The sequence below is a fragment of the Lissotriton vulgaris genome, chromosome 11 (assembly GCF_964263255.1).
Source record: "Lissotriton vulgaris chromosome 11, aLisVul1.2, whole genome shotgun sequence".
NCBI classification, from domain to species: Eukaryota; Metazoa; Chordata; class Amphibia; order Caudata; family Salamandridae; genus Lissotriton; species Lissotriton vulgaris.
The window spans coordinates 532,446,166-532,472,339 of record NC_141699.1 but is presented as its reverse complement, the minus strand read 5'-3'; the positions used below and the strand labels follow the sequence as shown (position 1 = coordinate 532,472,339).

General features: G+C 41.4%; 1 protein-coding gene across 1 annotated transcript in view; it reads right to left on the bottom strand.

The window, feature by feature from the left end:
• The window catches only part of LOC147683102 (disintegrin and metalloproteinase domain-containing protein 28-like), a 3,314,421-nt gene that overhangs the window by 6,372 nt on the left and 3,281,875 nt on the right, over nucleotides 1–26,174 (bottom strand). Inside the window, exons 14-15 of the mRNA XM_086942499.1 lie at nucleotides 2,987–3,080; nucleotides 2,300–2,317 (exon numbers count right to left, since the gene is read on the bottom strand). Coding sequence (XP_086798625.1) covers nucleotides 2,300–2,317; nucleotides 2,987–3,080 — 112 coding nt within the window. The remainder of the gene's footprint in view (nucleotides 1–2,299; nucleotides 2,318–2,986; nucleotides 3,081–26,174) is intronic.

Genomic DNA, 26,174 nt, shown 5'->3' with positions numbered 1-26,174 from the left:
TTAAAAGTTTTTCGATAAACTAGTTTTCTAGGGAAGTGGGTGGAGTGTTCCGTGTAAATTGCAGAATAGAAACTAGTAAGAACCAATTGGAAGTGTTGTTTTAAAGTCACATGACTGCACATGCGTGTCTCGACGCCTGTACGCGATAGGTGGGTGCGCGCAACCGGTCGCGCACTGAAAGAAAGCGGCGAGAAAATATCAGCTAATATGCTCTTGAAGCTTGTGTTGGTACAAAGAGTTAGTTCTGAAAAGAACTTTTTGTTTTTTTTTGTTTTTTGGAAACAAGTGTTATGATGCTTTTGATTTCTTAAAGTTGCTACGACATTTTTCAGTATGTTATACTATCCAAATAAAGTGAAGAAATTTAACTTTTCTTGGAGCATTTATGACTCTCAATTTTGTGTTTAATTAGAGTAAAGCTTTGCTCTCCGTATACAAGAAGTTCTCCACAGTTGTTGCATTTTATGTGCACGTTCGCCAGACATGGTTTCAAGTCCATTTCAGCACTCGATGGAGATACAGGTCGTCCACCGGAAGATGTGCTGATTACTTCTGATGGTAATAGCGTGGCCTCCGTTTTTCTTGTCAATGGTGGTCGCTCATTTTCTTCAGATTCGGAAGATGAATGCGGAACGGTAGCCATTGTACCGAAGTCTTCGGGAAGATGTTCGACGTTGTTGTCTCTTGAGAGTAGAAAAGAAAGTGATGGAAGTGGGTGGAGTGCTGCGTGTAAATTCCAGAATAGAAACTACCAAGAACCAATTAGAAGTTTCGTTTAGAAGTCACATGACTTCACATGGAAGTGTCAGGTCCTGTACGCGATAGGAGGGTGCGCGCACCCGGTCTCGCACTAAAATAAAGCGGCGAAAAAACATCTTATAATATGCTCTTGGAGCATGTTTTGGTGGAAAGAGTTAGTTCTGAAAAGAACTTTTTTTTTTTTTTTTTTTTTGGAAACAAGTGTTTTGATGCTTTTGATTTCTTAAAGTTGCTACGACATTTTTCAGTATGTCATACTATCCAAATAAAGTGAAGAAATTTAACTTTTCTTGGAGCATTTATGACTCTCAATTGTGTGTTTAATTAGAGTAAAGCTTTGCTCTCCTTATACAAGAAGTTCTCCACAGTTCGTGCATTTCATGTGCACGTTCGCCAGATATGGTCTCAAGTCCATCTCAGCACTCGATGGAGATACAGGTCGTCCACCGGAAGATGTGCTGATTACTTCTGATGGTAATAGCGTGGCCTCCGTTTTTCTTGTCAAAGGTGGTCGCTCATTTCCTTTAGATTCGGAAGATGAATGCGGAACGGTAGCCATTGTACCGAAGTCTTCGGGAAGATGTTCGACGTTGTTCTCTCTTGAGAGTAGAAAAGAAAGTGATGGAAGTGGGTGGAGTGCTGCGTGTAAATTCCAGAATAGAAACTACCAAGAACCAATTAGAAGTGTTGTTTAGAAGTCACATGACTTCACATGCAAGTGTCAGGTCCTGTACGCGATAGGAGGGTGCGCGCACCCGGTCTCGCACTAAAATAAAGCGGCGAAAAAACATCTCATAATATGCTCTTGGAGCACGTTTTGGTAGAAAGAGTTAGTTCTGAAAATAACTTTTTTTTTTTTTTTTTGGGGGGGAAAGAAGTGTTATGATGCTTTCGATTTTAAAGTTGCTACTACATTTTTCAGTATGTAATAGTTTGAAAATGAAGTGAAGAAATTTATCTTTTCCTGGGGCATTTGTGACTTTCAATTTTGAGTTTAATAAGAACGAGGCTCTGCTCTCCATACAAAATAATTTCTCCACACTCGTTGCATTTCATATGCACCTTCGCAAGATATGGTCTCAAGTCCATCTCAGCACTCGATGGAGATACAGGTCGTACACCAGAAGATGTGCTGGCCACCTCTGATGGTAATAGCGTGGCCAGGGCTCTTGTCGATGCTTTTGCATAATGCTCAGGATGCCTTTGTTTAACATGCCGCTGCATGGTGTGTATAGAAAAGGAATATTTTTTATTTGGATTTCCCCTTGAGAGCTCCGAATTGCATATCGTGCAGGTTACTTTTGGCGCATTCACTTTCTTTTGATCTTCAGGATAAGTAAAAAATTGCCAAATGAAAGATTCCTTTTTCCTTCTTAACGGTGGTCGCTCATTTCCTTCAGATTCGGAAGATGAATGCGGAAGGGCAGCCATTTCAGCAAAGTCTTCCGGAAGATGCTCGACGTTGTTGTCTTTTGAGAGTAGAAAAGATTGTGAGGAAAGTGGGTGGAATGCTTCGTGTAAATTCCAGAACAGAAACTACTAAGAACCAATTGGAAGTCTTGTTTTCAAGTCACATGACTTTACATGCGCTTCTCAGGACGTGTAGGCGGTGACACTATCTAGTTACGAACGTGATTACATACTTAGGAACTAGCATTCAAAAAAACTATGAAATTCACTGAAAAAACCATAGGTTTTACACTCGTTATAGTTAGGAAGTAGCATTTGAAAAACCTACGAAATTCACTGAAAAAACCATAGGTTTGACACCAGTTATAGTTAGCTGGAAATTTTACTGACATAAAACCAATGAAATTCCACGTTATAGTTAGTTGGACTCACTATAACTTGCGCGTGTAATGCACTGCTGATGACATATCTCACTCAAGAGGGACATTTATTAAAAACATGACTTACTGCAGCTTTTTCACGGACTTGTTAAGCAGTTACTTCTGACTTGAGAGGATCATCTCAGTAAGCTCTGAAGGGCTGAAGTCGTGTTTCTTCTGACTTGAAAAGAACATTTAATAATTGCTTCAGTTACTGTTGGTCTGTGACCATTTGGCCTTTCCAATGCTAGTGTACAGTGCAGCCATCTTACCACTGTTCTTGGAAATGAATGAATGCTTTACTTTTGAATACATTCCTTTTGCACGAAGAGCACATCTACTGGCCAAATGCACATATCAATTCTGAAACTTAAATATAACATACTGTATGAGCTTACTCTGTGCAGATGTTTTGTTGCATTTCGATCTCTGTGTGCAGTCAGGTGGTTCCCAGCCTTCCATACACTGACACTGCTCTTCATTATCACACACCTGAAGAGAGAGAAATGCATATTTGTTCATAAAACGTTGCAATACATTTTCAAATGCTCTCTGTAATTGTGGTAAGGGAGATATCTTTCTAATTACTTGACAGATTGCTTTACTGTTTCAGCTATTGTAGGTACATATCAGAGTTAAAACTGGTGTCCCTCACTGGGAGGAATCCTAGTTTAAGACAGTAGGTTGCATATGCTATAATGATTTCTTCCAGACATTAGAAAGTGTCTTGCTGATAAATCTGCCATATTTTCTGGAACACAGATAAGTAATATATTACTCTAAAATATAGATCCATGTACATAAAAACAAAAAAATATTCATTCCTAACAAATCTCTCTTGGTTTTTATAGGAAAGTATGATCTGCTTTTATGGTTACTCCCACGTTTTGCCTGGTATATTTCTGTTTTTGACTAGTCTGACTGGGATCGTGCTAATCAGGACCCTAGTCTCTGTGCTTTCTCCCCTAAATTGGTTTTGGTGAGTACATAGGTACATCCAAGATTGGCTACTGGAGTACCTTTATAAGTCCCTAGCATATGGTACTGAGGTACCCAGGGCATAGGTACACCACGCGTCCCCATGGGCTGAAGCATGTATTATGCCACCCGTGGGAGACCATCAAAACTGTGACTACAGGCTGCCATTGCAGCCTGTGTAAGCTGGTGCTAGCAGCACTTACTACAGATATAGGTTTCCCTATATCTGAGGTTACTGCACATAAAACCTATAAGTCACCCCTATGGCAGGTCTTTTTAATTCTGAAGGCAGGGTGCTCAGATCTAAGTGTGAGGGTGCCCCAGAATGAGCGGGAAACACCTACAACCTTCGGAGCCCATTCTTCCGGGTTGTAAGTGCATAAGCCATTAAGCTATATAGAGTGGCCATGCATCATTATGCAATGACCATCTCTAAACTGGCTGGAACAAACTCTGCTGTGTTTGGTATCAAGCATGTTGTAATCATACCCCCACGTGGAGTGGGATATATGATTCCATGCACTATAAAGCTCCTCCGGGAGGCCCTCAGTGCTCCAGGTACCCATCTTCAAGAACCAGACAGCAAGCTGGAGCTGCTGCCGACAGGGACATGTTTCTTATTTCCTGCTGATGAGGCAAGCTCGGGCAGGAGAAGGCAGAACAAAACATATCCGGTCACAGGGAGCTTTGACCATCTTCCAGACAGGGTTTAGTGTATTGGGGCAGGGTGGGGGTGCTTGCTAGCGCCACTGAGACTGCTTGAAGGGCACATTTGGTGCCCTCCTTTCATACTTCAGTTCAAACCAGTTCAGGGAGCCATTGGCTCCCACACTGGCGCAAAACTGAACAAAGGACATGGGAGTATCCTTCCCACTGTCCAGCCCCTTGTCTGGAAGGGGCCAGTGAATCGTCTCAATCCTTTCCTTAGGGTACTTAAGGGCTTACCTTTGGATGGGTCCCTAGATTTGTCATGGGACAAGATTCAGATCAAGACACCACTTCTTTGTTGACCATCTGGGCATTCTGGAGTCTGCTGATCTTTGCTCTGGACACCAAGACTGCGATTGGGAAAACTCCTTCTGCTCCTGGTCTCTTCTTTCTGCTCGTCTGCTGCAACATCCATATATGTGCTTCATACAGGAACCTTCCAAAGCCTGTTGGCATCCAAGCCATCTGAAGGAATCTCCCTTGAAGTGTAGGAGGCACTTCCCTGCATCTGAAAGCACCACAACTAAGCTAACTGGGCTGCTGCTCCTGGGCTCCAATGCACTCCGAAAGGGTCACCAACATGGGTGGTGATTGTACAACTCCCTAGAGGCCTGCACTGTCTTCTCAGTGAGTTTGAGGCAAGTATCCCTCATCAGAACCACAAGAACTAAACCCCTGTGCTCAGCATTGACTTGTCATTGCAAAGGCTTGTTATCTCTCTTCCACAGAGAACTTCAGGCTCCAAGTAGCCCCAACCTCAAGCATTTCCTGTGACCAAAATCTTCATTCTCACTGCATCTCTTGCACCGTGGGCCTGCATCTTTGGTGAGCTGCTCGAGGTCCTCTTGTGATTCAAGTGCCTGTGGGTCCTCTTGAGGGTCTTCTTTGATTCCAGTGGGCTCCCCTTTTTCGCTTTCCACATTTGTTGCCATTGCCAAAGCTTGTTGGTGCTCCTGACGGACACCGACCCATCCACTCTTGACATCTGATGTGAGAAAGCTTGTGAATGGCTCCTGGTCTTCCACAGCATTGCCTGGTCTCACACACCTACTGTTCCAAGGTCACCATCATCTCTCCTGCAACAACCGACATCAGTGGGCATTGGTCTTCCGTGCCCCCTGGTCACTCCTGAGTGGCATAGACCCTGTCCACTTTTCTTGCAGGTACTTCGTGTCTTAAAACGACCTTTGGGTTCCACTAGACACTTTCATCTTCGCCAGCTGCATCTTCCTGAAGTCCTCCATTGAGTTTAACTGCGGTTTCCGACGCCCCTCTACACCTATGCACCCGGCTTCCCTGGTGTAGGTATCTTGGTTCCCAGGGTATCCACTCATGGGGTGGCTCTACAACCTTCTTTTTCCCACAGGGTTTCTTCAGGGTCTACTGGGAAGGGTCCTTCTTCTTTAAAATTGCAACAACGACTTACGCATTGACTTGAATTGAGTTCGCAATCATGTTCTCACTCTGCACACAGCCTCCGTGGGGTCCCTGGGTACTTACCTTGGGTGGTCCCTTGGGTCCCCATCACTTATACATCTTATGGGTATAGTTTTGACTTGAGTCGTGTTTCACATACTACCATTTTAATATATGGTTTAGTCTCCTCCATGCAACCACTATGTATTTGTGCTACTTACCTATTTTTATTGTAAAGTATTGTATGCATTATGTATATCGCCGGGTAGGAGATATTTGTATGTGATAGTGAGTGTCTTATAATAAATACATATTTTTATGAATTCACTGTGTGGTTCTTTTTCACTTAATCTATACCAATAAGATTATGTTGTGGTGAAACAAGCTGTTTTACACTCCTTCTGGACTAAGCCTGGCAGCTGCTCTTCACAGCTACCACTTAGAGAGCTTTCTAAGGTTGTCTAAGACCTCTAAAATCACCATGAGGGTTGTCTGGATTAGTTCAGGGTGCCCACTTATATAAGTGTACACCATATACTAAGCCAGTCTCCTACAATTTTAATATTATAAGAAGAACGTATTTGTAAGTATCTTTCCTACCTGATAAAATTGTAACTTTGAGCATTGGTATCACCTAGGAACTCAGCACATCCATTTAGAATTATAAAACCACATAAGGAGTTGTGTAAAATGGGCACTGACAGTCGAAAATAACTATGCCACACTTTAGAATCCCACACACAACACACTACTCATTTCTCCACTGTGGACACAGTATACTTCGCCATAGTTAGGAGCATACTCAGTGATGAAGTATGCCACGAGAAGTGGCTGAGGGTTTGACATCCTTTTACTAGAAGTGCAGTATGGTCAGGGTTGTATAGATTCATTCACAGTCAGCACTATGAGACCTTCCCTTCTGTGGCACTGTGGAATAAATGCTCCATTACTTTTTGGCATGAGAGAACATATGTAAACGTAATTCCCATAGTGCCAATATCAGCAACACTTCTCAGTTCTCATACAGCAACATACAAAAGTAAACCACAAGACACCTTCTCAGTTTCGTTGAGCAGAATTCATTATTAAACCACACAACAGCTTTTTAGTGGAGAAAATTGCTGCAGGTTTATTCGCGTAACAAATATGCCAACATGGTGAGTTATCTTACAGGCGATCCAAGGGCAGGCCAGCCCCCATGCTGCCTGCCCGCCTGATAAGCCAAATTACACTGTGGCCATCGCCAATTGGTGGTTACCAATTTTGGGAGGGGCCACACCTCTCATCCGTGGGCGGTCAGTCCACGCGCTCACTCATGCACCCCATAAGGGGGTCAGAGCGTTACAGGCAGCCCCCCGGTAGCTCAGGCCCACAATCGCCAGTGGGACTAACAGGGCGCTGTTGATCTTCCAGGGGACAACGCTTAGACATCCCTGGGCATCCTTGGCTTTGCACCCTTATTGTGCTGCTGCATGTAGTACCCTTCTGTACTTTGCAGACCCTGGATCGCCCTGTAACTCCTCCTGCAACACAAAATAATAAGTTAGATACTTTCCCTCCCCCTACCACCCTTGGCCATCTGCAGAGTAAGCGGTAGGGTAGGAAACAGCGAGATAGGCAGCAGTCAAGAGGCTGCACAGTGGCGGGGGAAGGTATTTGTACCCTTGTCCTCCCCACCCCACGGCCGGAAGTGAGGAGGTCGACTGACCCCCTGGTCCCTAGACCAGGGAGCCTGGTATGCTGAAGCCTATGCCTTCCTGTGGCACTAAGGTGGCTGCCCTGTTGGGAGGTCCCCTACCTGGCCCCCCAGGCAGCCTGGCATAGTGCCTATATCGGCAACACTTCTCAGTTCTCATACAGCAACATACATAAATAAACCACAAGACACCTTCTCAGTTTTCGTACAGCAAAATACATAAATAAACCACACAACACCTTTTTAGTGGAGAAAATTGCTGCAGGTTTATTTGTATAACAAATATGCCAACATGGTGTGTTATCTTTGGGGCGATTCAAGGGCAGGCCAGCCCCTATGCAGCCTGGCCGCCTGATGAGCCAAATTACACCGTGACCGATGCCAATTGGTGGCTACCAATTTTGGGAGAGGCCGCCCTTCCCATCCGTGGACCACCAGTCAATGCACTTACTCATGCCCCACAAAAGGGGGGCAGAGCATTCCAGGCAGCCCCCGGTTGTTCTGGCCCACAACCACCCATAGGACCAGTGGGGTGCTGTTGATCTTCCAGGGGACAACGCTAAGACATCCCTGGGTATCCTTGGCTTAGCACCCTTATTGTGTTGTTGCATGTAGTACCCTTCTGTACCTTGCGGACTCTGGATCACCATGTAACTCCTCCACAGCTCTGGTGGTGGCCACCGTCACAACCAGGGCCCCCCACCAAGGTAAGCATCTTTACCTACTTCCTGCTGATTCCCGGGCCTCTCCCAGGACCAGCAAAAACAAGTCCAAGCCCATACTGGACCGGAGGCCAGCATGCCCCTTCTGGACAGGTGCCCCCATCCTTTTTCAACTCCCTGTGGACTTTAGCCTGATAAAACCAAAACCCATCTGTTCAGGGAAGGATAAATAACTTACACCAGGGGGAATTCAATTCTGGCAGCAGGACCCTTCTACTCTGGAAAGTCAAATCATTACCTCCCAGCTGTCAGACCCCATAGTAAGAGGGAAGACACATCCTCCTGCCCGGTCCTCTGCTTCTATAGAAGCTGGTCCAGTGTCTGCATGATTACACCACCCCTCCCAGGGTGGCTTATAGCTGGCTGTCCCCTTAAATGCCTTAGGATTCCCATTGCCCCACCTGTTAGCATGTCCTGCTGAGTTTGCAGCTTGGAGGGGGACCCAGTTTACGTGGTACCCGCCTCGCCCAGCCCTTCATGCATATGCGCCCAGGATGACCTAAAACAATTAGTTTGGTGTTGGTTCAATGTTAACATTGCCTGGCTGAAGAGCAATTCCTTTGACAAGCTGCTCCTTACAAGAAGTGCCAATGTGGGTGGAAGTAAGAGTTATCAAGCCTGCCTTACTTCCTCTCACCCAGTTATCTGTGTATAGCACTTGTCGGAGTACGTCCTAGGTGACGCCTTGCCCTCCCAAACTTCTGCTAGTATACCAGGGAGCAGCAGGACAGTGTGAACCAGAGGGGAACCATATGTATAAATACCTGCCCTTTTTTTTTCAATACTGGGAATGCCAAGCGTTCTTTAATACCTTGCAGCTCAAATGTGCTTAACCCAGGGCGTTTCCCCAATCTTATGGACCATAGCACACTCGTTGGATGACAACTTCCACAACTTGCATGTCTGCCCGCCAAGGCTATAGGGCGTGAGAATTTGCACATGTTATTGTTACTCAACTCAATAGTGCTTGTTACATCGACCTCAGAAGGATGAACTGCTAAGTGGACCTACCATAATCTGAACCTGTGACCAGCGGTCGAGCCCAAGCCCTTTTCAGTTCTGCCGCTCCACCTGCCTGTTAACATGTATCCCAGGGCAGACTTCAGGCACCATAACCCATCCTTGGACAAGCCTGAACTAGAAACACGGTACACAGTCAAATTATCGAGTCCCTGATGTAGACTTAAAGTAAAACCGACCCCTAAATATCGCAGGTAAGAAATATAGCTGTTGTATATATCGAAGTGTAAAATAGCGAGGTAAGTAATGTCAACATAAGAAATATCGATATGTTAAAATATTGAAAAGTGACATTTTTCTTGTGTTATGTTTTATAAGTTTTAAATTTGTAATTGTTATTATTGTTTATTTTATAGGAATTTAAAAAAAGATTTTAGAGTGTTAAAAATGTTTAGGAGCGGGATGTTTGGTTTATAGGGAATAAGGGTGGGGAGTGTTTTAAAAAATACAACATTTTAAAAAAAATTATTCAAAAGAAATAGGAATTTCAAATTCAAATTTCTAATTTTATTTAAAATTTTAGGAGCGGGATGTTGGGTTTATAGGGGATAAGGGTGGGGAGTGTTTTAAAAAATATAAGTTTTAAAAAAAATTATTGAAATGAAATAGGAATTTCAAATTTCAAATTTCTAATTTGATTAAAAATGTTAGGAGCAGGATGTTGGGTTTATAATGGATAAGGGTGGGGAGTGATTTAAATATTAAAATGAAATGGGAATTTCAAATTTCTCTTTTTTTTGTAAATTTTAGGAGCGGGATTTTGGGTTTATAGGGGATAAGGGTGGGGAGTGTTAGTCAAAAAATTCAAAATTCTTGTCGGAAGCTACAAAGCTCTATATGCAGGCTGGCGAAGTCACACTCGGACTTTGGGGAAAGATTCACTGAGGTTGAGACCAGAGTGTCTAATATTGAAGATGAACTAGTAAAACAAAAAACTGTTACTGAAAATTTAAATGCTAATAAGGAGGATATACTTTGGAAAATGGCCGATTTTGAAAATCGCTCTCGACGTAATAATCTTAGGATAATGCAAATTCCGGAGGGCAAAGAAGGACAAGACCCACGCAAGTTTATTGTGGAACTGTTTCAAAGGGCATTCCCTGATCTGAAGAGCTGGGACTGGGATCGAGAGGTTGAACGTGCCCATAGAAATCCATTTAATATTCAACTTAGGCCTGGGGAAAATGTCAGCAAACCCAGACCGATTTTGGTGGCCTTTAACAGTTTCCGGGCTAGAGAAGATGTTTATATGAATACCAGACCAAACAGTAAAAGCAGGGGGGAAGGGTTTACCTTCTTTGCGACACCGGACTACAGTAAATATACGATGGACACTCGATGGCAGTTAAGACAATTGGTGAACCCTTTTAAAAAAAAGGCGCACAAGCATACATCATGAACCCTGCTAAGTTGAAAGTCATTTATAAAGAGAATACTCGATTTTTCACTAATGTGGCAGCAGCTAAAGGATACTTGCATGATTTAAAAGACTCTTAAAATGCCGTTTATATATGATTCAAAAGTACCTATGAAAAAACATCAGATAGGAAGATAGTTTAGTAGTTTCCACTGGCAAATGTTTAGAAAATATGTAACGTTGGATATAATTTTCATTTAATGATGAATGAAATGTTAACTTGTGGGGCAAGTCAGTGGAGATGTGGAGCTCAGTACCATCACCAGGACCAGGAGTCCGAAAGCCTCGGTAATGGAGGGGGGGAGGGGGGTCCGGGGGTTGCTGGTGGAGGGGGGCACTGGGTGAAAAATTCACGTTGGGTCCTAATGACTTTATAGAGAAGACAAAGAAATTAAGCTCTAACAAGAGAGTATTAAATAAGGGTAGGATGGGATTCAGGATGGGATGTACTAAAGTAATTACTGACTACGTAGAAGATACAGAGGACAGGAAATCAATATAATGGGTAGTAATATCAAAATATGTTCCTTTAATGTCTCAGGCCTCAACAACATAAATAAAAGGAAAAGGATGGCATCTGAAGTTCGTTTTTTGAAACCGGATATCTTGTGTTTGCAGGAAACCCACCTTCCCTGGGAGAAAAGAGGGCTAGCTACCCAGTTAGGATATATTGTTTTGGCGGCATCTAAGCAAACAAGTCTGATGAGAGGGGTAATGGTTTTGATAAGACCGAATCTAGGTACACTTGTACGCAGCTTAGCTGATAAATGGGGTAGATGGGTGATAGCAACATTAAATCTAGGAGGCATAAATATAACAATATGCTTTATATATGGATCTAACTTGGATGAGGGGGAAGTATTCAGCTATCTAAATTCTGAGCTGGCTAATTGGGGTTCTCCCCTAGTGTTATGCGGTGACTTAAATATAAATTTGGCTGGGGGGGAATTAGAGGCTGGCCCAGAGAAATACAAGGGGCGTAAACCTAGTGTATTCAAGGCACTATACAATTTAGTTAAAGATCAGGCGTTGGTTGATATTTGGAGCAAAAATGTTCCAGCACTTCCTGGGTATACTTATTATTCTTCACCACATAGAAAGTTTGTCCGGTTGGACTACTTCTTTACTTCAACTAGTATTCAATCATATACTAAGATCCAACTCTATCCCAGGGTAACATCGGACCATTCCCCTTTAATAATTAAGATTACCAAAATCGGTGAAATGCGACAAAACAGGAGCTTCTCGTTCAATAAGAAATTGTGCTTGGATGCACAATATAGAGAGCACATGGGTAAAGGGATAGTAGAGTTTCTACAGAATAATATGGGTTCCGCTAATATTGAAATAATATGGAATACCTGGAAAGCTTGTTTTAGAGGGGAGGCGTGAGCTTTGGACTTTATAATCAAAATCTACAACAGGGGAAGATGCGGGAATTGTATGATCAGTTGGGTAAAGCAGAAGAAAACCTGATAAAAGAAATAGAGAAGAGAGATAATATGACTAAAATTTAGGAATATGAGGGGATAATCGCCAAATGTTGTGCCAATATTACAGGAGTCTGGTGTGAGGAAATAGCTAAGAAATATTTAATTTACAGAAGATACATCCATGAGTACGGAGAGTCTATAGGAAGGGCATTAGCCTTAAAACTAAAAATGAAGGACTCTGCCCGTCAAATTAACAAAATGCAAGATAAAAATGGGGCAACGACTGAAGACCCAGAGAAAATACTGGAAATACTATATCAATTTTATACTGAATTATATACATGTCAACCTAATCCTTCTCCTGAAGCTTTTTTGCAGGAGGGTATATTCAATAAATTAACTAATCTTGAGAAAGAATTATTAGATCAACCTTTCTCAATAGAAGAACTGGAAACAGCAGTAAAAAATATTCCGAATGGAAAAGCAGCCGGTCCCGATTATATCCCAGGGGAAGTGTATAAATGTTTTTATGAACCTTTAAAAAACTTTATGTTGGAGACATTTAGAATGGCACAATTGGGGAGGGCCCCACAGTCCTGGGATGATGCTTCAATTGTAATATTTCCTAAAAAAGGGAAACCACCGGAACAACCGGCCTCATATCAACCCATATCTTTGCTAAATTGCGACAGCAAAATCTATTCAAAGATGCTTGCAAATCGAATATCTAAGGTAATAACGCCATTAGTATCACTGAGCCAACATGGGTGTATCCCAAATAGAGGGACCATATCACATATTAACAAAGTGATCACTTTGATAGATATAGCAGAAATTGAGAAAAGAGACTTGGCGTTGATACTACTCGACGCTGAGAAAGCGTTTGATCGCGTAGAGTGGGCATATCTGTGGGTAGTAATGCAAAGAATGGGATTTGGTAAACAGTTTTTAAGAGCTATTAAAACATTGTACCACTCACCTAATGCGAGAGTTATACCTATAGGTAGAAAATCGGAGAAGATAATTATTACAAGAGGTACTCGCCAGGGGTGCCCTTGCTCTCCACTTCTTTTTGCGTTATTTATCAACCCATTTTTATTAAAACTTTCCCAATCACCATACATTAAACAGTTTGTAGTCTCATCTATACCCCATTCAGTATTCGCATACGCGGATGACATCGCCATTACTACCATTGACCCAAGACAGGCTATGACAGAGATTGAACGTCTGGCTATTGATTTCGGAAATAGCTCTGGCTACAAATTAAATGCTGCAAAAACGCAGGTGCTTTGTTCAGATTCTGTTCAATTTAATGATCACAGGGTCACTCACGAAGTGATATATTTAGGTATTATAATTAAATCCCATACACAAGAGATAGTAGAGGCTAACTGGGATAAAACTATGTTACAAATTAAACAATCTTTAGATAGGTGGGGGAGACTTCAATTGTCTATAATAGGGAGAGGCAATATCATTAAGATGAATGTATTAGCCAAAATCTTATATATATATCGCAGTATCCCCTTAGAGATATCCTTAAATCGTATATACAAACTGCAAAGTTTATGTACAAAATTTATTTGGGCACCCGGTAAAACAAGATGAGCAATGAAATGGCTGACCCTTCCTATTGAGAGAGGAGGGCGTGCGATTCCGGATTTTCTGTTTTATTATTATGTTTGTATTTTACAAAGAATGAGAATATTGTTGACGGGAGAACAAATTGAGGATCCGGCAGAATCCCCGTCGATATTCTATTTATCACTAGGGGAACATGCGAAGGGATGTTTGTTAAAAGAATTGGAGGGGAATTACTACAAACACACCCGATTTAAGGTGCTTGAATCTGTATATAGAGTTTGGAGAAGGGTTGTAAGGATAATGAAGTTGGAAAGAATTGTGTATCATACTCCCTTTTCTGCGGAAAAAATATTACCATCAATTTTTTTGGACAATGTAACAAAGGAATGGGGATAAGGGTGGGGAGTGTTTTAAGAATTAATAATTTTTAATTTAAATTTGAAATTGGAATTGGAATTTCAAATTTCAAATTTCTAATTTTATTTTAAATTTTAGGAGTGGGATGTTGGGTTTATAGGGGATAAGGGTGGGGAGTCTATAAGATATTATTACATTTCAAATTTGAAAATCAAATATGAATTTTAATTTTAAAATGTCTTATTTTAAAATTATTTGTAGTGTGATGTTGGATTAATAGGGGATATGAGTGGGGAGTGTTTTAAAAAAAAGTTTTAATTAAAATGTAATTTTAAATAGGAAATTTAAATTCTAATTTTTAAAACATTTTCATGAGTGGGATGTTGTTTTTATATAACATTATTTTTAGAATTTAAATTAAATTAAAAACTAATTATTATTTTATTTTAAAATTAAATAGGAAAATATTTAAAACATTTTACATTATATTAAAATTTCGAGAATTTAAATGGGAATCTTAAATTAAATACGTTCAGTGTCCATCACCTACTTCAATTAAATGTAGATTGGAGTGGGAATAGTAAATTAAATAGGTTCTGTGTTCAGCACCCACCCTAATTAAATGTAGATTGAAGTGGGAATAGTAAATTAAATAGGTTTAGTGTCCAGGACCTACTCTAATTAGATGAAGATAGGAGTGGGCATAGTAAATTAAATAGGTTCAGTGTCCAGCACCTACCCTAATTAAATATAGACTGGAGTGGGAATAGTAAATCAAAACGGTTCCGTGTCCAGCACCTAACCTTATTAAATGTATATTGGAATGGAATAGTAAATTAAATAGGTTATGTGTCCAGCACCTACCCTAATTAAATATAGATTGGAGTGGGAATAGTAAATTAAATAGGTTCAGTGTCCAGCACCTACTCTAATTAAATGTAGATTGGAGTGGTAATAGTAAATTAAATAGGTTAAGTGTCCAGCACATACTTCAATTAAATGTAGATTGGAGTGGGAATAGTAAATTAACACCTTCAATGCTATAGCAATCCCCCCCCCGGTGCTGATGATCTAGGAATCCCATTGTTCATGACGAACTCAGCTCGTCATGAGCACAGGAGCACTGTACTGCATGCAGAGCTCGTCATGAGCATTTAAGGGGGTTAAATAGGTTCAGTGTCCAGCACCTATTCAAATTAAATAGGTTCAGTCTCCAGCACCTACTTCAATTAAATGTGGATTGGAGTGGGAATAGTAATTTATTATGGTTTAGTGTCCATCACCAACCCTAATTAAATGTATATTGGAGTGGGAATAGTAAATTAAATAGGTTCTGTGTACAGCACCTGCCCTAAATAAATGTAGATTGGAGTGGGAATAGTAAATGAAATAGGTTCAGTGTCCAGCACCTACCCTAATTAAATATAGATTGGAGTGGGAATAGTAAATTAAATAGGTTATGTGTCCAGCACCTACCCTAAATAAATGTATATTGGAGTGGGAATAGTACATTAAATAGGTTCTGTGTCCAGCACCTACCCTAATTAAATGTAGATTGGAGTGGTAATAGTAAATTAAATAGGTTCAGTGTCCAGCACCTGCTCTAATTAAATGTTTATTGGAGTGGGAATAGTAAATTAGATAGGTTCAGTGTCCATCACCTACCTCAATTAAATATACATTGGAGTGGGAATAGTAAATTAAATAGGTTCAGTGTCCAGCACCTACTCTAATTAAATGTAGATTGGAGTGGGAATAGTAAATTAAATAAGTTCAGTGTCCAGCATCTACTTCAATTAAATGTAGATTGGAGTGGGAATAGTAATTTATTATGGTTTAGTGTCCAGCACCTACCCTAATTAAATGTAGATTGGAATGGGAATAGTAAATTAAATAGGTTCAGTGTCCAGCACCTACCTCAATTAAATGTAGATTGGAGTCAGAATAGGAAATTAAATAGGTTCAGTGTCCAGCACCTACTTCAATTAAATGTAGATTGGAGTGGGAATAGTAAACTAAATAATTTCAGTGTCCAGTACCTACTTCAATTAAATGTAGATTGGAGTGGGAATAGTACATTAAATAGGTTCAGTGTCCAGCACCTACCCTAATTAAATGTAGATTGGAGTGGGAATAGTTAAATAATTAATTTTAAGTTTTAGAAATTGTTGTAAAAATATTTTTATAAGCGTATAAAGTGTGAATGTTTATTGTCTAATATATTTAAAGTTATATTTAATATATTTATTTATAATTTTTTATTTTTAATACGTTTGAAAGTAATTATTATAGTAATAACATTTTTTATAAGATAAAAATATTTAAGTATATTTAGTTTTGTAATATGCATATATATATATATATATATACATTTTAACAATATATACATTTTGGAATATTGGTAGTAATATGTTTTTTATAGTCAGTAAAAAGAAAATTCCACAGTTTCTTTGAAATTTTTATTGTATTATTCAGAGAGTACATAAATTCAAGATTATACTTTTTATAAATGAAAGTATAAATGTGTAACAAATATATAAGTATTTGTACTTTTTTAGTTTTAACAAAATATTTTCTTTTTGTATAGTTCTTGAATCAAGTACATTATAAGTACTTAGAAACAATACAGTAAATGAAAATATATTTAACATTTGAATATATTTAGTACATACAGTTGGAAACATTTTTGTTTTTCAAATTCAAATTTTTTTATTACTGTACATTTTATAATATTTTTTACTTATTATTTTATTGTTGAAATCATGGTATACATGTTGATATAATTTTAAAGAAAAATATTTATATCATATATTGTTAATATTAAACAATACAATTAAAAAAAACATTTTTGCATTATAATGACAGTTTCATTTTTCAGTATTATTAATATTAATATTGTATTCTTAATATTGATAATGTTTACATGTTTGTACATTTATTTTCAAAATACATAAAAAGTGTACATTGTTTTTCAACTTTTTTCACATTTTTTCACATACATATTTTTTATAATTATAATATTAAATATTATAGTCTAATAATTTTTAATTTTATAATTTTACAATATATAAAGATAATAATATATTTTATAGTACATCATACATGAATTGAAAAAAAATTGAAAAATGTTTTTATAAAGTTTAACAATTTTTTTAAGTTAAATACATTATTTAGTCATTTATTTAACTATTTTTGTGTTAATAATATTATTTGGGTCTTTTATTTTGTAACCGCTCTTAGTCTTTTCGGGTCATTTGGGAAGATTCAAGGTCGCGGTTGGAAGCTACTTCGTGTCTGAGAAAGTAGGAGTTCTATTCTTTATATTTTAACTATTTTAAGTATGTTTGGAAGGTAGTAGTTTCTAATTTAGGGTGTGTGGACTTGTGTATTAGGAGTTATGATGTTTGTAAGTGGTTATTTACGGTTTAGTTTTTCTCGGCGTTTTCTCGATTTGCAGCCCAGTTGGAGTTATTGCGTTGGTGTGTATTTAGTTACTTTTTGTGTTAAATATGTATGTAATGTTGATTAATAATGTATAGTTTTAAGTTTTCTGGGGGTGGGAATGTTTATTTTTTATATTCTAGGTTTTTAAATGCAGCCTTTTCGTTTCCGGAAAGTTTGCGTATTTTAATTAAATGAAATGTATTTTACTTTTTTCAAGTAATATTTATTTTACACTTCCTTTATTAATCGGGTTTCCTGGAGCATTTTTCATTCTTTTTATTATTTTCAGGTTTTGGATGGATTCTGGATTATCTATTTTTTTGGATGTTTGATGGATTTGGCACAGTTGTATTATTCCATTTTGTTGGGGTTTTTTTAATGAGTATTTATTAGTACCTGGATTATTTTGGAGAAGTTGGATTTGCGATTTACTTTGCTGCGAAAGGTAAATGATTTTATATTAATTTTATTGTGGGTGGGGTAATGTACTATTTTTATGCAGTTGTTGTTTTGTTAGATATTTATTTTGTCTATATATTTGAAAAAAAATTAAATGTATTAGACAAAATAAATACTTAATTTTTCTAAAGGAAATGTGTATGCTTATATTTTAGTGATTTTTAGGATTATTTTTAGTTTATATGGTTTGTATTGTTAGATTAGTGTTTTGGCAATCATTTTTAAGTATTCTAGTCCTTTTGTTGTATTGTATTGATATTGGTACATTTGGGAAGTTTGTCGTGATAGTTTAGGTTTTAATTGTAAGACAGATTGATCCATTCTTAATTCTTGAAAACGTTGTTCTTTTTGTATTGCCATTAGGAGATTGTGTAGTGTAGGAGTTGTTCGGCCAGTTGAAGCTAGGTAGGCATTATGCCAACCCTCAACTGCATTGTTTGTTTTGATTTCTTGGTTTAGGGTTGGTGGATATACATTCCACCGCAGGTCAGGCGTCTGTGGCCTTACCTGTGTAGTCTCCCCACCCAGGTGTCCTCGAAATAATCAAGAAGGGGAGCTAGTTTTTGTTCATTTTGGTATAGAATGGACTTTCTATTCAAATGTTATAGTGCTCAGCCACGTCGGTGATTGGCACGTATGCTAGGGCTATTAGGTGGTTTATTTGGTATGCAAATGTGAGGGTGGTTGCATATTCAACACTTAGGGGTCCATTAGACTGGCGGGCGGACTTAGTCCGCCCGACATCCCATCGGTAATCGGGACCGCCCGCCATAAGGGGTATTAGGATGCGTCCGCCACAGTGGCGGGCGCATCCTGTACTTTTTAGCTTTGTGTCAGGCGGTGCTCGCAGCACCACCCGCCACAATGCTAAAAATGCACTTTTACATTTGCATAAACAAAGCGGCAGGCACCGCCCGGTGCCTGCCACTTTGTTTATGCAAGTGAAGGGGGATACCACAGGTACCCCCCTGTGTGCACCCTCCACCTCTCCTACACTCTGAGGGCCCCCAGAGTGATGACTGCATTACTTTCTGTGGCGGCATCGCTGCCACGGAAAGGCATCTCCCTAAACCCATTGTAGACACCGCCACCATATTAATCCTTTTCCGCCCCGGCCGCAAGGCAACTGGGGTGGAAAAAAATGAAAGGAAAAGGTCCCCCCTGCCATACTAACAAGGCGGTGGGGAATTTGAATGCGGATGTCGGGCGGATTGCCCCGCCAGGCTGGTGGTAGCTATCGCCAGCCTGTCGGGGGCAATCCGCCCGACATCCTAAAGGGCCCCTTGGTGTTGATTTTCGTAAATGTCTCCATAGACATTGGTTAAAGTGGAAATAACATCCTTGTATGGATGTGTGTGGGTATATTTTAAGTATTGAATTTATCATGGCCTGTTCAAAGTCGATTATTATTTTAAGTGGAAAGAAGTTGCTGTTTCTTCTTTCATTTTGTTCAATATTTCTGTGTAGGTTGCAGTTTGTTTGTTTGATAAGAAACAATAGATAAATGGTATGCAAGTGTTATGGTATTGTCCATGTATGGTATATAATTGATAGAATGGTTTAGGGCATATGCTAAATGTGCCATCCATCATTCATGTTTGGCTTTCTTATAATTTTTTTAATATTGTTTACTGTAGCAAACTTTATTATCCTTTTATCTTTATTGTTTATTGTAGAAGATAAAAGGTTCATCATTATGAGTTATGGTAAGGTCAGGTGGAATTATTATCTCTTCAAAAGTTTTAGGTGTTGGTATTGTTGGTCTTGTGGATTTATTTGATCTAGCGATGGTTCTTTTTATAGAAGCTATTGTTGGTAATTGACCTCTTGCTTCTCTAGGTACTTTAAGTAGTAGTTCTTTAAGTATTACACTTGTTGGTAGTTCTGAGGTGCTGCTTAATTCTTTAATATTTTCTAGAGTAGATCCAACCTCTATTTCTGAGATATTAGGTGGATGGTTGTGTTCAGTTGTATTTATTACATTGGTTTCTCTCGTTTTTGCATGCCCATAACATTTGTTTGAATGATACTTAGTGCATTTCCAGTTTACTTTAAGGTCTTTTTGTTTTTCCTGCGTATAAATATACCCCATATAGCATAACAAAAATATCCCTTTCTGAGATGTAATAAATTTTGCATCTTCAGTCATTGTGGATTTCTTAAATTTAGAAAAGATGTATTAAACATTATTAGAAAATGTATTTATAATATAGGAATAATTTATAATATATGTACTTTTGTTATGTACTTACCAATTATAATTTAGTTGACTTTGGAAGTAGATTTTGTCTTGTTTGGTTGATGCTGTTCTGTATTTTAGTGGTCTGTGGAAATAAAGTTAAGTATATTTTAGTGAATGTTTACATGTGTATTTTGGTTTAACAGTTTGTAGGATACTATATTTTATTATTAATAAGTTATATTTATTTTTTAAACATTTTATACAGTTTTTACAAAAATAGGATAGTTATTTAGTCAAGTAAAATTTTAACATTGTTATTTTTTTTACTGGAATAATAGTATATTTGCATTTATTATATACTTACCAAGTTTTCTTTATTTGTTGTTCAATGTTGATGTTTTCTTGATATATTGCTGCTTTTCATTTTTAAGTGGTCTGTGGAAAGAAATCATAGTATATTTTGGGGCCAATTCCGGACCAGTAAAATCCCCTACGAATCGCAGTACGGTCCGTTATTCCCATACGATTCGTACACCTACAACGTCCCCGTACGTACGATCAAGTATGATCCTAACCCAAAGCATATCTACGTATGATTCATACCAAACACCATACAAACCAAAAATACATACGAACCATATCGGGGTCACGCTGTACGCGCCGTCCGTATGTAAACAGGCAGCAATTGCCAGACCAGCAAGTACGATTCGTCTCTGCGACCCTCCGTACGTCCCTATTGCTACGGGAGCTGAAAACTACCATAAAAGTAGAGTACGGCCCGAACCGTCCCCCGGTACGTATCAGACACGCCATGAACTCCATTGACCGTGTCATCCCAGTCCTGTAAGCCTACAACCTGGTGCACAGAAACCGACGACCGTGCAGACGGTGAGTACAACGTACCGCAACAACGGAAGTGTACATGTACGATGCATCCCATGCTCACGTATATCACCATTGTAATAGTGATACGAGCTGCACACATGCCAATAAAGTTGGGGTACGGTGCGTCACACGCTGGCGTATATCACCATTGCAATAGTGATACGAGCTGCACACCCGCCATTAAAGGTGGGGTACGTTGCTCACATCTGAGGGATGTGTAGATATGACTCCCAGCAGTGCCCAGACATAGGAGGGGTGGCTGGATAGGACTCCCAGCACTGCCCAGACACAGAAGGAGGGTGTAGATAGGACTCTCAGCAGTTCCCAGACATAGGAGGGGGATGTATATAGGACTACCAGCAGTGCCCAAACATAGGGGTGTGTAGATAGGACTCCCAGCAGTGCCCAGACATAGGAGGAGGGTGTGTGTATGACTCCCAGCAGTGCCCAGACATAGCAGGAGGGTGTGCATATTACTCCCAGCAGTGCCCAGACATAGGAGGGGGGCTGGATAGGACTCCCAGCAGTGCCCGACATAGGAGGAGGGTGTGCGTATGACTCCCAGCAGTGCCCAGACATAGTTGGAGGGTGTGCGTATGACTCCCAGCAGTGTCCAGACATAGGAGGGGAGGCTTGATAGGACTCCCAGCAGTGCCCAGATATAGGAGGAGGATGTAGATAGGACTCCCAGCAGTGCCCAGACATAGGAGGGGGATGTAGATAGGACTCCCAGCAGTGCCCAGACACAGGAGGGGTGATATAGATGGGACTCCCAGCAGTGCCCAGATATAGGAGGAGGGTGTGCGTATGACTCCCAGCAGTACCCAGACATAGGAGGAGGGTGTGCGTATGACTCCCAGCAGTGCCCAGACATATGAGGGGGGCTGGATCGGACTCTGAGCAGTGCCCAGACATAGGAGGAGGGTGTGTGTATGACTCCCAGCAGTGCCCAGACATAGGAGGGGGGGTGTGTATGACTCCCAGCAGTGCCCAGACATAGGAGGAGGGTGTGCGTATGACTCCCAGCAGTGCCCAGACATAGGAGGGGGTGTGCGTATTACTCCCAGCAGAGCCCAGACATAGGAGGGGATGTAGATAGGACTCCCAACAGTGCCCAGACATAGGAGGGGTGTGCGCAGAGGCCCCCCAGCAGTGCTCAGTGAAAGGGGGGCATTATCATTATCATACAACAACTACTTGTGTGTACCCCGCATGTGCCCAGACATAGGAGGGGGATGTAGATAGGACTCCCAGCAGTGCCCAAACATAGGAGGGGGGCTGGATAGGACTCCCAGCAGTGCCCAGACATAGGAGGAGGGTGTGCGTATGACTCCCAACAGTGCCCAGACATAGGAGGAGGGTGTGCCTATGACTCCCAGCAGTGCCCAGACATAGGAGGGGTGGCTGGGTAGGACTCCCAGCAGTGCCCAGACATAGGAGGGGGATGTAGATAGGACTCCCAGCAGTGCCCAGACATAGGAGGAGGGTGTGCGTATGACTCCCAGCAGTGCCCAGACATAGGAGGAGGATGTAGATAGGACTCCCAGCAGTGCCCAGACATAGAAGGGGGATGTAGATAGGACTCCCAACAGTGCCCAGACATAGGCGGGGTGTGTGCAGAGGCCCCCCAGCAGTGCTCGTGAAAGAGGGGGCATTATCATTATCATACAACAACTACTTGTGTGTATGTTTACAGCCCTAACCTGTGACAGTCCTGATAGTGCCATAGCAACACATCACTTACAGCAGTGTTCCACTCCATGGAGGTTTAATACCTATCACACACTGCATGACACACCACATGTGGGTGTGATGTCAGATGACACATGCCGATCCACCCATGGAGTTTGCAGGGAACCTACACACCATCATGACTCAATAGTGTATAGTCATGTAACAGCCCACCAAACAAATTGCACAAAAAGTATAAACACACTGTCATGCATATCCCGGCCATGATATGATTGTACAGGTGGTGAAACATTTACTGTTTCATTGAAGGAACAGGGTTGAAACACCTTAGATACCAATCAATAAATTGAGAGTTGTGTGCACTAATTCCCTGCATTACAAATCAAAACATAGGGGTTAGACTGTGATCTCATATATCTGCAGAATGTGAACAAGGCATATGGTGTCCATGATGGCATTTATACATACTATAAACACAACTTCAGTGAGAAGCATGGATGGCACAGATCAATGAGCACAACTCATCTGTGAACAGGCATGGCCATTGCCAAAGGGAAGTTAAAAAAGGACCTCTGCACAAACGTAATCACAACAATTGTGCAACTGTCTGTAGTGAAGATCTCATGTGTCACTGAGGAAGGGACACTCTTTTGGACAATGTCTGTATGCAAACTGCACTCACACTAATCAAGAGAATTAGCTACAACATTGGGATGGCACATAGATACCATGGGCAACCTCATCACCATCAGAAAATAGACATTTTTTACAATACCAAAACATTAACATGACACCAACTTCTAGGGCACACAGCACCTAAAGCAAGTACCTGAAATGCAATAGTTCAGAATGAAAAATAAAATGCTTTATTAAGCTCCTAAATTAAAATGAGTAAATAAATGAGTCCATGCTCAAAGAAGGCCAATGGCCAGTCCAAAATACTGTTCATGACAGTGGTGACGCTGTGGAGGTTGTCGCCCCCAAACTTGCCTGCTCATGGTGGATTTAGAGGTCTGTGGACCCATGGGGGGCATCATCTGGGTGAGTGACCGGCACCGCAGGGACAGGAGAGGGAAGGGTAGGTATAGTGGGTGCAGGTGGGGAGGATTTCTCCACAGTGGCTGCTGCATTGCAAAAGGTCAATACATATACTTCGCTGCACACTGCTGCCAGTTTGGACAGGCTACCACCTGACCCCGGGGACACAATGGGATTGTAGGTAGAGGGTTGCGAGTCTGTGGCGGCGTGAGTGCTGTCTGTCCCCAGTCGCTGTGGGTGTGCCTACATCCGCATAAGATAGTGTGCCTGGAGAACTGCGCCTAGACCTCTGTGGTGGTGTGCTGGGTGTCCCTGTTGATGTGCGTGCCTTTGTTTGTCTGCGTGTTCGTTGGACAGGTATGGGAGAGGGGGATGTGGATGAGTCTGAAGGAGTAGGGGGGACAGACCGCTGCAGGAGGGCAACTGCTGCAGTCAGTGTTGAGTCTATGGACGATAGACTCTGACGTTGGTCAGACATGTTATCTAACATGCCCTCCACGAATGACTACAACTGTGTCAGTATCTGTGTTTGGCCCTGGAGGAAAGTCAGCATTGATGTCTGACCAACAAGAATCTGCTGGAGTAGGTCCACAGACTCGGCAGTGAGGGCAGCAGGGGAGACAGGGGCAGGGGCTGCCTTGCCAGGGACGAAGGAGACATGTGGGGCAGCATGGACAGAAGGGACACTAGTAACTGGGAGGGTGGAGATGGGTCTGGAAGAGGCGGGGACAGACACAGAGATGGAAGAAGGTACAGCCACATATTCCCTCTCCTCCAGGGATTCAGATGACGATCCATCCGCATTATATCAAGTGTCGCCTCCAAAAGGTACGGACGGTTGACTACCCTCAACCTCCATGCCACTAGCTTCCTCCAACTCCTCAGCACTGGTGGCACTGTGGCTGGGTCCCTCCTCCTGGTCCGTGCTCATGTCTCCTCCTTCTGGCTCAGTTGATGATGCTGTGGGCAAGGAGAAGAAACAAAAATGCATCAGTCACCTGTACACATATGACACATGAGCATAAAATCAGTTGGTCACATAGCAAATCATGGCATGCATCATGAGTAACAGCCATATAGCTCTGCACATATTTGAGACTAGTACTGAATGAATGAATGAATTAATGAATACTCATTTCTATAGCGCATGGCTACCCAGGGGCATCCCAGCGCTGTTAGACCAAAAGACTGAAGGAGACATTCGCTGGAACAGAAGTGTCTTTAATCGCTTCCTGAAGGCGAGATGGTTGCTTTCAAGCCTGATGTTGTCCAGGAGGTTGTTCCAGCATTTGGCTGCTAAGAAAGAAAGCTGGCTACCACCCATTCGGGCTCGCTTCACCCTAGGTACCACCAGCAGATTACTCTGATTGGACCTAAGGGATCTGAGAGATTGGTGTAAACGGAACATGGGTAGAAGAATCTTGGGGCCGTCGTTCCAAATAGACTTGTGTGCCATACACAAGATTTTCAACGTGATTCTTTCATGAATCGGCAGCCAATGCAATTGTCGCAATGCAGCCCTCGCTGAACTGCGTCTGGGTACATTCATAAGCAGCCGAGCTGCACAGTTCTGCACCGCTTGCAGTGTATGAATGGATCCTACTGGGGCCCCAAAATAAACAGCATTTGCATAGTCCAGCCGCGAAAGAATCAGCGACTGGACTAGGATGCATCTGACCTCAAGCGGAAGAAGAATAAGGACTTTTCTAAGGACCCTAATCAGTCTGTAGCAGGTTGCCACCATCTTCTTTGCTTGTACTTGAAATCCCAAGGAAGAATCAAGCCATACCCCCAGACTCTTTATCTGGTTCTTGGGGTGGGGGGGGGGGGGTGGACCCAGACAGTTCGGCCACCAAGGATCCAAGTTAATGGGAGCTCTATAACCCAGAAGCATGATGTCTGTTTTGGATCCATTTAGTTTCAGAAAGGAGGAGGTCATCCACTCCAGCACTTTAGTGAGGCAGGGGGTCAGATAGTTGGTCCCTCGGCCTATGGCGTCATCCATTGCTAGGGACCGAACCAACTGAGTATCATCAGTGTAGGTGACAAGCTGAATTCCCCAGGGAAATACCACCTCAGCCAGTGGTCTCATGTAGATGTTAAACATGGTCGGACTGAGGGAGGATCCCTGAGGAACGCTGTGATGCAGTTGGACCTGGCTCGATGACGCCTCCTACTCAAAAACAGAGACAAATCTCTCAGACAGGACAGACTGGAGCCATTTGAGGGCTCTTCCGGCAACTCCAGCAAGGCGGAGACGATGAAGTAGGAGGGGATGATTAACCGTGTCGAAGGCTGCGCTGAGGTCCAAAAGGACCACTGCCACTTTACTAGTACTGAAAAGTTGGTATTGACACAATGCTAGTTGGACACAAAGATACCATCAACACACCAGGCCCCAACTTCAATGAGAGTTACACTTAGAAGATTCTGTTGTTTCTCATGATAGCAGACCCATACAATAAAGTGATGGCACTTAAAGTTTACTAATAAAAAAGCTTTTGTGGTGGCCGTCAAGCTAAAGTAACCGACCTCACTCCCCAAGGGGACAC